At 49.4% G+C, this 14,705-nt stretch overlaps 1 protein-coding gene across 1 annotated transcript in view; it reads left to right on the forward strand.

The window, feature by feature from the left end:
• TOX2 (TOX high mobility group box family member 2) overlaps positions 1 to 14,705 on the forward strand; it is a 159,981-nt gene that overhangs the window by 63,865 nt on the left and 81,411 nt on the right. The window contains exon 2 of the mRNA XM_075721046.1: positions 1,078 to 1,143. Coding sequence (XP_075577161.1) covers positions 1,078 to 1,143 — 66 coding nt within the window. The remainder of the gene's footprint in view (positions 1 to 1,077; positions 1,144 to 14,705) is intronic.

Below are 14,705 nucleotides of genomic sequence, written 5' to 3' on the forward strand. Positions count from 1 at the left end.
CTGGTATCAGCTTCGTATTGGAGAGCGAGAGGACACACAAGGGGTGAGCAATCTTCAATTCATCATCCGGCTTGTAAGGGCAAGAGGGCTGGCTCTTCCCCTTGTTAAGTAGATGGTGTCATTCACAGCTGCTACCTTCATCCTTGTCTCGGGAGTGTTTTATGGCATAGCCCATTTTATTGCCGTAATTAATTTGTGAACTTAGCCTTGAGAACTGCCCCAGCCATACTTCGAGCCAGAGACAATCCTGGAGGGCTTTTTTCCTGCGTTTGGAATCGGAGCAAGCGAAAAGCTCCCGCTGTAGCTAATTAATGAGAAGAGTTTTGCAGTTCTCCAGGGGGGTTTTGTAGCCTAATAAGTGGATTAGCAGTTCAGAACCGGGTGAAGGGGGCAGGCGTGTTTGCAGGAGCGGCGGGGGCACAGGCGAGTGCACTGTGCTCAGGCTGCCCTGCCTCCCGCCCAGCCGCGGAGGCAGAGTCCCGGCAGAGCAGGCAGGGGACGAGGAGATGGGGGGAAACGCGCCTTTTTGCAGCCAGAGTTTGCAAACAACGGCGAACTGTCGGGATGGGGAACCGGGCTTTGCATAGAGACCCCCTCGTGTATGGTCCGGGGCGACTTTCTGGATTGTTGGTGTAGGTTGGCTTTGGTGGTTAAGGAGGGTATGTAGGTGTCTGGAAGAGGATCGAACGGGACCTACCCATCTTGGAAATCTCCATCGATGGAAATTGGCTTTTTAAAGCAGATTGATTGATTTAGTGGGAATTCTAGCAAGAACTTCATTCAGGTGATCTTTGTTGCTGGGTAGATCTGTGGTTTTGCACAGGTTTGGTTTGTTTGAACTGGAGTGATTCGTTCATTGTTTTGCTGAAAAACTAACATAAATGTGCTATGTTACCGTGGCCCATTGCAGTAACAGCGATGCGTGTGTGCTCATACGTGCTCGAAAGTTTTAAAGGACCAGTTCAGGATTTCCTTCTGGGAATCCTGGCATGAAGAGCCAGGGGAGTATTTGGGATGCACATAACCCTGGCATGCAGATGACATTTCACTAACTCTAACTTTCTTTTGTCTTTCTAGTTTGATGGGGAGAACATGTACGTGGGAATGAACGACAATGCCCAGGAGTTTCTATCGGCAAATCAGGTAAGCGCTGATTTGCTTGCGTGGGCAGTGTGGATGGATTTTCTAGGGGACTTAGGCTTTGTCTAAGCACAAATTCTAGGAGCTCTCCATGAATCTGCACTCCTGGGACATCAGGAGGGTCCACGGAGGAGGTCAGAGCTGGCTGCCAACCCAGCTGCTGCTGAGGAGAGGGATGGTACGGGGAGAGGGATGCATTTGGGTGCCCGTGCTGCTGCATATTGCCAGAGCCCATCTTAGCCACGGCTCTCCAGCGAGGCATCCTTCACTCAAAATGAAGGTGCAATTGGTGTTTCTGGATGCGGCGAGTTTTCCAAGTATTGTGTGTAGTTCAGGTGTCTCCTTCCTGCACATAGAGTTCTTTCTGTAGCTGAATAGATTAACAGTTAGCTGGCTCGGGGAGAAAAAGGAATCAAAGGTTTCCTGTTTTGGAGCTATAAACCCACACGTGGAGGACCAGAATAGAAGTGCTCACGTCTCGCAGGTGCCTGAGCCTTCAGGGCTCTCTCTTCATACACATGAAACAGAAATGTCTGTTCAGTGCAGCCCTAAACATATATAAAGTTAAGCCCACGCTTAGGTCCTGCTGGGAGGTGAGGACTTCAGCACGTGCTTACCTGTCTTCCTGAGCAGGAGGTGAGAGGTGGTCCCACCTGCATCCCCCTGAGATGGCCTGGCATGGCTGGAGCGTGCTGGGGACTTGGTGTATCTTTGAGGTGCCTGACGCTGCACCCGCGGGGCGAAGCATCTCATCACATCCTGTTGCCTCATGAGGGAAAGTGCAAGTTCATCACTAATATTTTTCAGCATCCCATTTTTGGGCTGCGTTGGGCCGTTGTGGGGCCCTGTTGACTGCAGCCATGTGCGTCACGGGGATGTGCAGGGTTAGGTCGTGTGAAGCTGATGCATTGCCAAATTTGAAAGGCGGTCGTGTGATGATTTCTATCTGGGCCAAGATGCTGCTGCCTTCCTATTGCCCTGGACCTGGTGTGTGTGGCCTGGGGCGAGGTTACGGTGTGCTCCTGCTGCTGGGGTTTGGTACTTACCGCAGCATTGCTATGAGTTACAAGGCTATTGAGTCATCCATGGTGTATCTAACTCAGATACCAGCGGCAATTAAAATATATGCATATTAAACTGAAAACAGGATGAAAACCTGTTGTTTGCCATCTTAGAGTACGGCAGTGCGTTGGCTCGTGGCTCGGGAGAGTTATTCCTGCTGTGGCTTTCGAAAACGGCACGTGAAGCCACCGCGCCAAGGCGTGGGGAGAGGGCTGCTCTCACGCGAGGATTTCCAGAGGGTGGGGAAGGAACCGCAAACTTTGTGCTACGGAGTGATTCAGCAGAGACAAATCTGTAGTCGATCAACAGTGGTGTGTGATTGATCATCAGAGCCAGGAATTGCCGGAGGTTGAATAAACGCAGAAAAGAACAGGGTGACCCCAAGTGCCCTGGCTGGGGGTCAGCCCTGTGCCCCCCCTGTGCTGTGCCCCCTCGGGGCTGTGCAGAGGCTACGAGCAAGTGGTGGGTGCTAAAGGGAGCAGTTGTCTTAAATACTCTGCCTCTAAAAACTCCCAAGGGACAACCATTTCACAGCCTCGTCGGGAAGGTTTGGTGGTACCGGCTCGGCGGCCAGCCGCGTTCCCTGGCTGCGATGCGCCCGCGGGATGGGACTGGCCTGGAGCTGAGCCGCGGCCAGCGGGAGCCGTTTGCGTTTCCTCCTCTGCATCGACAGAAATGGCCTCGCAGCCCCTGTCACGTCCCGCTTCCCCCGCGGGTGGGCAGCTGGAGAGAAATCAGAAGTGATGCTGCTGGGTGGGGAACGGCTTGCTGCACCACGATCGAGGAGGAGGAGGGCTGACTTCCGAATAAAAATAGAGGCTATCACGCGATGGAGGATTCATGTACTGTTTGAACCTGGGAGAAGGATAAACCAGACCAGCTTAGATCCCTGTAACCTGGGAAATAGAATTTTACTCTTCATTAGTTCTCTATTTACTTGGTGACCTTTATTTCCTATTTTGAAATAGCAGTTAAGGATGAAAAGGGAGGAAGTTGCTTTCTCTGGGCAGAGGGTGGGCAGGGGCAGGTACCCCCCTTTACAGGGATGGGTTTGTGCACGGGGCCACGCTGCTGCTTTAGCTCCTGGAGCAAAAGTTCCGTGGGGAGTGGGGACCAACACGGAAAATAGGGAAGTTTGTCTTGTCTTGCATCTCCGGTTCTGCTCCTCATGCTGCTATGCTCGGGATGGTCAGAGAGGAGCTGGGAGTGGGACCAAGGGGTGCGAGGGCGCGGGGTGGCACCCGGGGCTCTCCCAGGGTGGGTGCCCCCATGGGATGCTGCAGTGGCCCCCATAACCTTGCCCGGGGCGGAAGGAAGGGAGCAGGGAGGACGGGCGAGCGTCACGGCTCGTGCCCTGCAAGGATTTTAGTGGTGGTTCACACCCAGCGTGAGCTTTGGCCGAGGAAGATGGGGAGCAGCCTTCCTCCCTCACCCTCATTAGTTCGTCATCTCCCTTTACTTGCCTGCACATCAGCGCTTGTTTACCCGAGTGCGCTTTATAGCGCTGGTCATGACTTCATTAGTAATAACACAACTCTTCTATGTAAATGGGGGTTCCAGATGTTTCTTATTGTTTGCTAAACCTGTTGTAACCTGAACGAGTACGTCACACAGCAGGAGCGCGGTTTCACAGTCCTGCTTGCGAGGCTGCTAAATCACCAGCCCCGAGACGCCCGCACAGCACGCGTGGGATGTTGCTCAGCCCTTGGGGTCCTTGGGCTAATTACACGCTAATTACTGAAGCCATCGCACTGTAATAGATGGGCCTGGTGGGTTGGGGTTTCTTCCCCATTTTTGTCTTAAACTGGTTGCACTGGGCACCAGTAGGCATCTGCAGCTCTCGGCAGCACGCACGTTGAGCCCAGCTTGGGCGCAGGGGCTGGGGCTTTCAGCATTAATGGTGGGAAATCTTAGCTTCACATTTTCTGTTTTATTTACTTATTTACCCCAGGTTTGGGGTTTTTTCTGTTTATTTACCCCAGTTTTGTGCTACACAGTGAGCTCCCCTGGTGCCAGCACGCTTGTGATGGCCTGGGGTGAGACTGTCACGATGAAATCCCCTGGACCTGTGTGAGGGCTTCCAGCCCCTCTGTGCTTCGAGGTGGGTGGGAAGGGCTGGGAGAGCAAGAAATTCATCTGTGTATGTGGCCTCATTTCAGCTGGAAAATTTTTTAGGGGTCCACAGATGGAAGAAGTTTGATAGTCTTTGTTATAGGAAATTCTGTATTGCCTTGTGATTTTCCTTTCAAAATACCCAGAAGGAGTTAGGCGGAAAGCAGAATTCAGTTTATCACCTCTCCCCCCCTCCCCGCCCCCCCCGCCCTGATTTAAACCCCGAGGGGTTTAAATGGCTCCTGCCTGTCAGTGCAATGCTTTACACTTTCTGCCCAGAGATCCAGCAACTGCTTAAGCTCTTGAGTCATCCTTTCCCATCACACAGATAAGATTATTCTCATTTTACAACTGGAGCTCCAGAGACAGTGCGGTTAGGGCAGCTCCTGTGCTGAGCAGTCCTTGGACAGCATCGCGATCCTGCAGCACCCTGACATCGGCCTTATCTCAGCCCCTTGTACGGTTTTTGATCCTAAGGAGCTTCTGCAGTATCTCATGGCAAGAGCATGGTAAAGCCAGGACTGGGGCCCGCTTCCCTCTCCTTCATCACCCCCTACCTTGCAGAGCTGCTAACTTGGGAGGGGAAGAATTAAAAAACCAAAACCCAAACCCCCTAAAAAACCCCAAACAAAACAGCATCAAAACCATCTGAAAGCCAGCTGATCTGCTCCCTCCCTTCCTCTTAATGGATGTGATTGCTTATGTGCTATCGACTGCATTTCTCGTCAACCCAAAAAGGGTTCGTCTCAGCTGAGAAGGAAATGCAGAAGTACGGGAGCCTAAAACATAATGAGAGTGCTGACAGATCCAGACTCACGTCAGCACAGCCTGCTTGGGGAACATAATTCCTCTTGTTCTATCAAATAGGAGGGACATTTGACCCCAGAAGTGAGTCAAATGTGAAATGTAATTCAACCCCCAACAGGGGCCAGAGTATAAATGCAACTTGACATCTGATCAAACCATCGCGGACATTTGACCCCCGAGATGAGTGAGGTATCTGTTGTGTCTCATGAAGCGGCAGAGCATCATTCCTCACCCCTGTCAGTTTTCTTTCTTTCTTTCCCCTCCCTCCCCAAACAAGACAAGGAATTAAGTAATGCAAAAATCCCAAGGAATGGACAGAGTACCATGTGAGGTAGTCTGAAAGATGAGTAAAAATGCAATGGTGCTGTTAAAAGAAATAAAAACGCTTGCAAAATCAGTAAGAGAAGGTATTTATTAAGGCCTTTGTGATAGGGAGAGTAACCCCAGGAAAGGCAAAGGTTGGGAAATTCCTCATGTAGCTGGACAGGAATGAGGTTGGTTTTGTTTGGCATCAAGACTTTTGCACTTGCAGGAAGAGTCCGCAGGTGCTTTATAAACATGAATTAACTACGCCTGGGAATACCCTGCAAGGAGGTGTCGTTATCCCACGTTACGGGTGCATAAACGCAGGAAATACCTTGCCAGGGAGGTGGGGATGATGCGGTGTTTGGGCAGGGTGTGGGAACCGCCGGGCCCGGGCACGGGTTTGGGAACAGTCGCCCCTTGGCTTGTTGGGAGCAGGGATGTGACTCTGTGCCCGGTCCGTGGAGGGACATTATGGAAAGCCTTAGGGGAGCGTTTGCCACGTTTCTCCTCTCTCCATCGCACGTCTCTGGCTGCTGGCAGGACAATGGGCAGCTTCAAAGGAGGAAAGAGCTGATTGCTTACCGCTGGGCATTTTTGATCCTGCACTCTGCCTAATCCCAGGAGCTTTCAGTGCACGGCTTATTCCAGCTGAGCAAGATGCCTGTTTCTGTACCAACAAGTTAATTTGTGTGACTCCTCATGCGAATGCTGTTATACATCAGTATAGTTTATTCAGGCCAGGGAGATGCATTAGCATAAGCAACTCTTTGCTTTTGTAACTGAGAGCACAGATAGGACCCCACTGCTTTAACTGTGAGTGTTGAAAATACGATAGTTAAATTGACAGAAAGTTATTTGCACGCTATTTCCTCCTCCGAGTGCTATTCTTATAAGATGCTTTTGCTGGCACGCTCATGCTGCCCATCTGTGTATGAAAAACGTCAGGTCTTGGCTGCCAGGAGCCACATGTGTCCTTGGGGACATGCGTGGGGGCTGCAGGTTTGCACGGCAGCATTGAAAAAGCATGAGTTCACCCAACCCTGTTGAGACAGCTGATGTTGGTGACCCGCAGAGCAGGAAAGAGGGCTTTGGCTTGGGCGGTGTGCGTTAGGGTGAGACTGGGTAACTCATGGATGGAGCTGCTCACATTTATACTGCTGAGAAAGTAGATCCGTGGGCACAGACGTGTTTGGACGTGGAAGCACGTGCATAAAATAGAAGGTGGGTTTTTTTCTCTTGCTGAGTGCAGGGGTTATACCAATGCACCAAGGGAAATGGAGTTGAGAGAGATTGTATTTGTCATGTGCACACACACACGTATACAGCATCTGTCTTCAAATGTGTCCCTATGTAAACGTTAGCATGGGGTTACACGTGTCCGCCCCTTTCTGCACACATGAAATCCATCTGTGTACGTATCTGTGTGCTTGGATGTGTATAAATCAACATTTATCTACTGCGCCTATTGCCCTTTATCTGTTTATCTCCATACATCTTCAGGCTCGGGTCTGTATTAGCCATAATAGATACAGTAAGTCGCTGATCTGGTGGGTCAAATGGTCAGGGCTCTTTGATCAGCCGTCAGGATACATTACCACCAGGGCCTCCGGTGGGGCTTGAATTACAACTTACATTTGACTCATTTCTGGGGTCAAAACATTCCTCTTATTTGATCGAATGACAGAAATTGTATAATTTGTATATATCCCTGAGCCATATGTGCTCTGAGTGCCACTCTAATGTGTTTTATAAAGGCACAGCTGTCTTGGTGACTTATTTAAAATGGGATTTTGAAGTAGTGTTCTTGCCATTTAATGTCCTCATTCAGGGTTACACAAGGTTTATCAAATAATAAATAACATTTAGAACATTCATTTTAGCATAACAATGAGTTTGCTAGTTATAAGGAACTGGACGGTACAATAAAGCTGTGTTTGGTAAATAAGCAATAATGTAGAAAGCAAGCGATAGCATAATTAGAAATTAATGACGGTGCGGGAAGCTACGGATACCTTCCTTGCGTTCTGCTAACGCTCCGCAGTAGACAGAGCTCATCTTGGCAGCCTCTGCTATAAAATATGCCATCAAACCTTGTCATAATACTGGCAGACGCGTTGTCCTCCCACCTCCTGGGCCTCCCACCAATCTCGACTGAATTGCAGGAAACTGTCAACAGTTGATAAAATAAACCTGGGTCTGGGGCAGATCCATGCAGGGTGGGTGTGGGGGGTCCCCGTCCCCGTGGGGAGCTGTGGAGCCAGAACGCAGTGACTGCACAGTCACGAAGCGGCCATGGAGCTCCAGGCAGCGTGAGCACAATTAGGCGCTGCTAACAAAGACACAGGTCATCCTCCCCTTGTTCTTGCGTGTTGCTCCCTAGTAGGAAGCTGCAAAACAGGACCAACGTGGACTTTCCCCATGTGGTTTTCCCTCCATCAGTTGCTTTGGAAGAGATGCTCTGTCATTAGCGGTATAGCGACAGCGTACAATTGCTCGGGCGTGACATATTCTCATGTTGGTTGGTCCCTGACCTACAAGGACGTGTGAATGTGAAGAAGTTTCCAGCAATTTGTTTGTCCCTGAAGCTCGTAAGGTACAGCAGGTTGCTCGTGGTCACCACAGCTGCTGTCTTAGACCTGTGTTTCCTCCAGAATAAAGGCTGGAAGAAACCAGGAGACCATGCACATGCGTGAGTGATACCTTAGGGCGATCCTTCTCGAGTCTTGTTGTAGGAAAGACTGCACAGCAGAGTGGTGGAGGAAAAATCAGAGCCCACCATGAGGTTATTCCTGGTGCAATTTCCACTCAAGTCCCCAGTGAATTTCTGTGTTTCTAAGCAGTCTGATCAGTCTTTGCATGTGAAGAAACTTGTGTTTGTTTTAACGTTGAGGAGACATGTCTCAGGGTCTTCATAATCTTTTGATTTTGGCTATTGACAGGCTTGATCTATTGATCACAGGAACAGATGATGGTCAGGGGATGGTCCGTGCTAGAGAAAATCACTGATACACGTAGAAGGGTTTAAAAGAGAAGGGACCCTGTCCCCCAGGTGCGGAGAGCTCTGATGCTCCTGAATTTCCAGCAGTATTGCGCAACTTGGGTTTGACTCTCTTGCCTCTGTACAACATCCTGGTCTCTTCCAATCTGCAAATAGTTTGTATTTTTGACGTCTGGAGTTAACCACAACAGGGGCAGAGTACACTTTAAAGTAAAAAACTGATGACTCCCAAATCTCTTTACAATGATATATTGCAAATATTGCTGGAACATATACATAGAAGACCCCTGGTGAAGTGAGAGCTTTATACTGACTGGAAGTTGAAAAAGAGAGGATTAAACAGAGTTTGGCAGTGCAGTGGAAGCTGGGAGTGCACGCTGCAGCAGGCACCCATGCTAAGATACAGATTTTGCTCTTTCCCTGCTGTTCTTTGAGTAATACTGTATAATGTCATATGTTGTGCTAGAGAATAAAAAATAGAGGGAAGACATTGATAGATACTAAATGCCTTTCTCGGCAGATGATCCAGGAAGAATCTCATGTACTATTTTAGAATGAACAATAGAGTGTTACATGTCATTTATTATAATCAGCAGCTAATGGAAACCCTTCCAGGAGGGGTTATGGAGGTGAGCACAACTACAGCTGATGATCCAGGCTCGTGAATTTTGCATGAACTCCTATGTGACAGTGAAATTTTTGAAAGGTGCAGTCAGAAAGCGATTCCTGTAACTTACTCATACCAAGAGAAGCATCTATTGCTGGTGTAGGGTCAGCTGTAGTGCTTAAATAAAATAATAATTTAAAAACCCCTTGGTATTACAAGCAGAATGAACATCATCTTCAACCCTTGGTCTCAAAGGACTCCTAAGTTGTTAACAATAGGGTGTTTGAAAAACAGCCACCAAGCATCACAGAGTGAAAAGCTAATGTAACTGAGCAGTTCCTAGACCAAAATGAATAGTCTCTGTTTCTATTGCATTTACTCCAGGGGAAAAAAAAAGAAATAGCATCTCATACAGTTGAACATATCTGAAAGGTGGCACAGAGCGCCTTGTAGGGACAGAAAACTCTGAGGTTGTCATGGTGGTTGAATTTCGTGCATAGACATACGTTCCATCAAATAACTGAGGTTCCTAAATAGATTTAGGTTTAGGGGCAAAGGCAGGAGGGAGAGGGAGATCCCCGGGTGCATCGCAGCAGTGGTCGGAAAGCAGAGGAATAGCACGCAGTGCGGCTGGCAGCCTGAGAGGTAGGCACAGCGTCTGCCACTCCTCCAAGGTCTTCCAGGTGACCGCAGCCAGCTATGCCCTTGGGTCAGTCCCAGAAGCAATCTTTCCTTCTCTTTCCCAAGTCTTTCCCAGGTTTTCTGGGATCTGAACCAGCTCAGAGATTGTTTTTGACCCGACGTTAAAGAACACCTGTATTAAGCAGCACACCTGATTCTAGTCTTCAGCCTGTGAGGAGTGTGATCAAAGTGTGCGTAAGGACCTTCAAAAAGAGCTCTGGTTTCTTTTGCAGTGAAGCAGTCCATAAGCAGCAAAACATTAAAAAAAAAAAAAAAATATAAAAACCCAGTCAATGCAGGAGAGCGGTCCAGAGCTGGAAGCAGCACAGGTCCGGCCCATGGTCCAGCTGCCTGGGGCTGTGGAGGTGGTGGGGACCCAGGGGCTGGCAGAGAAAGGGGAGCAGCAGGACGATGTCTATCCCACTGAGGAGCAGCATTCGCTGCTGCTGCAGTTTTACATATAGCAGTTTTACATATGGAAAATACTGATACCAGGAAGACTTCCGATAGAGCGTTAGACATGGGTGTGTTTTGGCGCCAGAATGCCGTGATGCCCATCGGCGGGGCTGAAGGAAATGTGGACCTGGGATTCCAGACATGCTCCCTGTGTGCTGGAGGGTGAAGGAGATGGAGTAGCTGGGACTGCTTGAGAGCACCGTGGGGCACAGCTCAGGTCCAGTCAGACTGAATAACACTGGAGAGGATCTGCTGCTGTGCGTGGTGACTCCTGCGGCGTGAGGACACGTGGGCTGGCAGTCCAGCAACGCTGGTGAGCTCATAAAGCCAACAGCTCATAAAATAGCAGCAAGACGTAGAGGAGGGTGGCGTGCAGTATCCTTTAGCAAACCAAATGTCACTTCGTCAAAGATTTCCCACTGTGCTCGACACCACTGTAAAGGGACTGCGCATGGTGCATGCAGAGCTGCTGCCTTTGACGGTCAGCGTGGCCCGGGGCAAGGTGGAGACCTACACGTGGGGGAACCTGGGGCAGCTCTGGAGGGAGCAGGTCACCTTCAAAGCATAGGTATCACGTTAATGTGGTGCTTAAACCCCCTGACGGTGCCCCTCCAGTCAGCTACCCCTGCTCCTGGGAGGGTGCTGGGTTGTTCTTGAGTGGTGGCTGTCACTTCAGGGAAGGGCAATCCCGAAGCTTTTATGCACAAGCTGTTTCTGCCTTCCAATCCTCCGGCTCCTCGCACTGTGCTAATTCCTCGCCGCTTGTCTCCCGAATTGCCCGCTGTGTCACAGTGTGATTGGGAGCCAGGTCTTTACATGCTAACAATTGATGCTGAGCTCTGATAATGTGATAACATCGCTATCGGTTAGCTGTGACAAGCAAGATTTTCTGCTGCGTCCTGTTGGGGTGTTTGGTTTTGGCTCCTGCAGAGGTTGGTTCGCTTCTGTAATGGACCTCCGGGAAGCAGCTTTGGAAAATTGTGTGTATTTGTGGAAATGTAGCACCGTGGGCTGTAGGAATGTGAAAAAAAAAACCCAGCCTGTTGCTCTTGGGATTTCCTTTCCCAACTGATTGATTACTTCTCATTGGAGGCCTGGCCTGAGCCGGTGTTTGGGTCTTCGTCACAACAGAGTGATTAACTGGGGAGCCGCTTACTTCCAGCAGGAAAGCGTTATTTTCCACTTCAGAGTTTGGATGAAGGCCTGTGCAGAAAGGAAGACCCCTCCATAGCCTCAGCCGGCCGCAGAACGAGCCCTTGGCTCCCTCTGGGCTCTGGGGCCACCCCGGCTGCGTGCGGGGTCGGGCTCCGCTCCAGCCCGCGGTGGCCTGACCCGCTCAGCAGAGCATCTCGGGGCTCTGCAGCTGCTGCGGGATGAGAGGGTGATGCATCCCGAGCGCGGCCATCCAGCTCCTCGCCGCTCGGAGTCAAGCGTTCACTCCAGCCTCTGCTCGCTGGTGCGGTTGGGCAGAGCCGCCGACCCGAACTGGTGCCCAGCAGCGCCCTGCCCGCGAGCCTGCAGTGGTACCCATGCCCTCGCTGCCCTGGCAAAGCGGTGCGGCCTCATGGGGAGCCATTCCATGAGGATGGGCTGGCTTGGCACCGGCACACCACGGGTCGCTTGTGTTGGCTCTCACGCTTCTGCCGCGGGATTTATTCAGTAGCCCCCTGGGCATCCCCCTTCTGGAAGCCTAAGAGGCTCAGAGCGGGTGCGGCGGGCACGTAGCCGGGCAGGAGAGCCCGGGTGCCGTGGGTAACCCGGGCAGGGGAGCGTGCGTTGCGGGTACCCACGAGGCGAGCATGCAGTGCGGTGCGAGGGAGCGTGCCCCACGGATGCGCAGGAGAGGAGAGCGTGCGTTGCGGGTACCCAGGGAGGGGAGCGTGCATGCCACCCGTCCGATGTGCTGCTGCTTTGGGGAAGGCTTAGATTTTTCCCTCTCCGGTGATGCACCAAGCCAGGCTGGTCAGAGCTATGATCGGAACCGAAAATCAGGGACGGTTAGGGATGCGCTCGTCTTTCGCGGGGAGGTGTGCGTCTGGTTTTGTTTAGAAGTCATCTGGAATACTTAAAATAAGTGTATGCAGAGCTGCTGCCTTTGACGGTCAGCTGTCACAGCAGCCTGAGCTCCTGCCAGCGGGGTGAACGGTGGCAAAGCTGACCCAGAGCTGGGCGTTCGGCCCCTTGCGCCCATCACCCGTATCGCGGTTCTGCTGAGGACCCTGCTGGGGCTCATTTGTTGGTGGCACAGTTTTCGTGATCAGCAGCCTCTGAGCAAGCCTGAATTAAATTTATCTCAAACTAGGAAATCCATCAGCAGCCATCAAAAGTGTCTGAGCTGATGCTGTATGGCTCAGGTCTATACATCTGTGTACACTGTAAAGGGCAAAATATGACTTGGCTTTTATTACTTTAATTAAAACATGAGTGAAGAGTATGAGATTCATATTAAATTGTATTTTCCTGGCTGCTGTGTGAAGGAGCTAACTGATCTGATTACCATGAAGATTACAAACTATCAAAGTGAAAAAGAGCTTTTTGCAAGTATTCCGTATTAAACCTTCAAACATAACACTTTAAGAATAATTATAGTTGTATTACTGGAAAATGATTCATGAATTCTGAATAAATATAAGACCCTTAAAGGGAAATGTTCCAAGACCACAGTTTTCGTTCCAATCTGATGAAATTTAGTATCATTTTGCAGCTGTAGAATAAAATGAAAAAAAATATGTACATAGACTGTATTGAGTATATGTCAGACTAAACTAATGAGATTTTTTTCATCAACTCTAAGCACGCACACAGACAAATGGAATAGCCATTCTCATTTTCTGTAATAGAAAAGCACCGAAAGAGAAGGCAGAAAGGATCTTACTGCTCACAAGTCTTTATTCTACTCTTGATTGTTAAATAATATATTTTAAGTTCTCATATCTCGCCTGCAGAATGTTTGAACTGACATTAATGGGTACATAAGAGAAAAGAGCGAGTTTAAAAAAAAAAAAAGTGAGGAAGGGCTAGGATTGGGAATTTTATTAGTATTCCCAGTGGGCTGTAATAAAGATACTTTTCACACAATACAGTGAATGTTTACAGCAGACAATTTAGTTTCCTTCCAACAATTATGAGAGAAATTGAATCTCAGGAAATGTTAGTTTTCTCTAAAATTAGACGTAACAATAAAGATACCCCTGAAAGTTTATCAAGGAGGGAAGAAAAAAAAAAAAAGTCATCAGTCTCTGGAAGACAATTTAGCCAATTTATTTTAAGTATTCCAGATGACTTCTAAACAAAACCAGACACCTACGTGGCGCTGAGGGCTCATGCCCCCAGCACGGTGCTCGAGGCTGGGGGCCGCTTTTCTTGCAAGGAGCTTTTTTTTTCCCAGGCTTCAGCAATTGCATTTTGGAAGCAAATACCCAAAAGGTGCTTGTTTCTGCCACGGACCCGGCTGGAGGAGGATGCCCGTCACTAATGCACGCAGATGGGGCACAAGGTAGTAGCAGGTCACACTCCTTTGCGTGCAGGTCAGGATGCTACAAGCCTGGGAGCCCGCACCGGTATCAAAGGGAGGATGTGCGGTCCTCACCTGCCCTCCCCTCATCCCAGGGCAGGTTTACCTGCACTGAACACATGAAAGGGCAACATCATTATTTACATAAAAAATAGCAGAGCTGTAGGAGCCCCATTTCGTAAAATCAGCAGGATGTTTGCTCACCCAAGTGTTAGAAAGTTGAAAGCTATGCATTTTTGCATGACTATTTGCATGCCTTCTTACAGGTGCAGTTAACATTGATGCTTGTGCAAATGTGATGTTTCCTCCGCTCGCCCCGCACAAGTGCAGAGCTCTGTGTGCAGTTGCGTGTGGGTTTGCATGCACAAAGGACTAGTTAGCAAAACACTGTGAGCTCGGTCCTTTCAGTTTTTCCCGAGAAAATTGGTTATGAAATGTCAAGAGAGGAGTTGCAAGGAAAGGATGGAAATTATTGGGCACTTGAATGCAACTTCAGGAATGAATTTATCATGCTCACATAGAGATGCTGGGGATCAAAAAGGGAAAGCCACTCTGTAAAATGCAGAAAACTCTGAAGCTCTTGGAGCAACTGACGCTATGGTGTTTAATTTTTGAAACACTGCGGTTTGAACATGCAGTGTAATGCTTCTGCTTGCCCTGGTTTCCAGATTTCTGCATCGAGGATGTGCTGCAACATATGCGTTAGAGACACTTACTCTCTTCTACTTGCATGTTTTTTCTTTTGCCCGTGCGATCCTTGATTGCCTGCTTCTGCCTCAGTTTGTTCCAGTCTGGAAAGAGATTCCTGTTATTTCATATCAAGATTAGGGATGGGAGGAGAAATGGTGAAAGCCAATGCAGCTTAGCTTGCAGCCAAGCTTCTCTAGTAATCTTCCTTGAAAGGTTCTGTCCCATTTCGATCATATTAGGGACTAGACTGGGATGATGCTTTTTGGTAACACCGCGTAGGACTCTGAGGTACCCAGTTTGGTACCAGTATTACCAGCAGAAGTACTCGGCCC

The sequence above is a fragment of the Pelecanus crispus genome, chromosome 14 (genome assembly GCF_030463565.1).
Source record: "Pelecanus crispus isolate bPelCri1 chromosome 14, bPelCri1.pri, whole genome shotgun sequence".
NCBI classification, from domain to species: domain Eukaryota; kingdom Metazoa; phylum Chordata; class Aves; order Pelecaniformes; family Pelecanidae; genus Pelecanus; species Pelecanus crispus.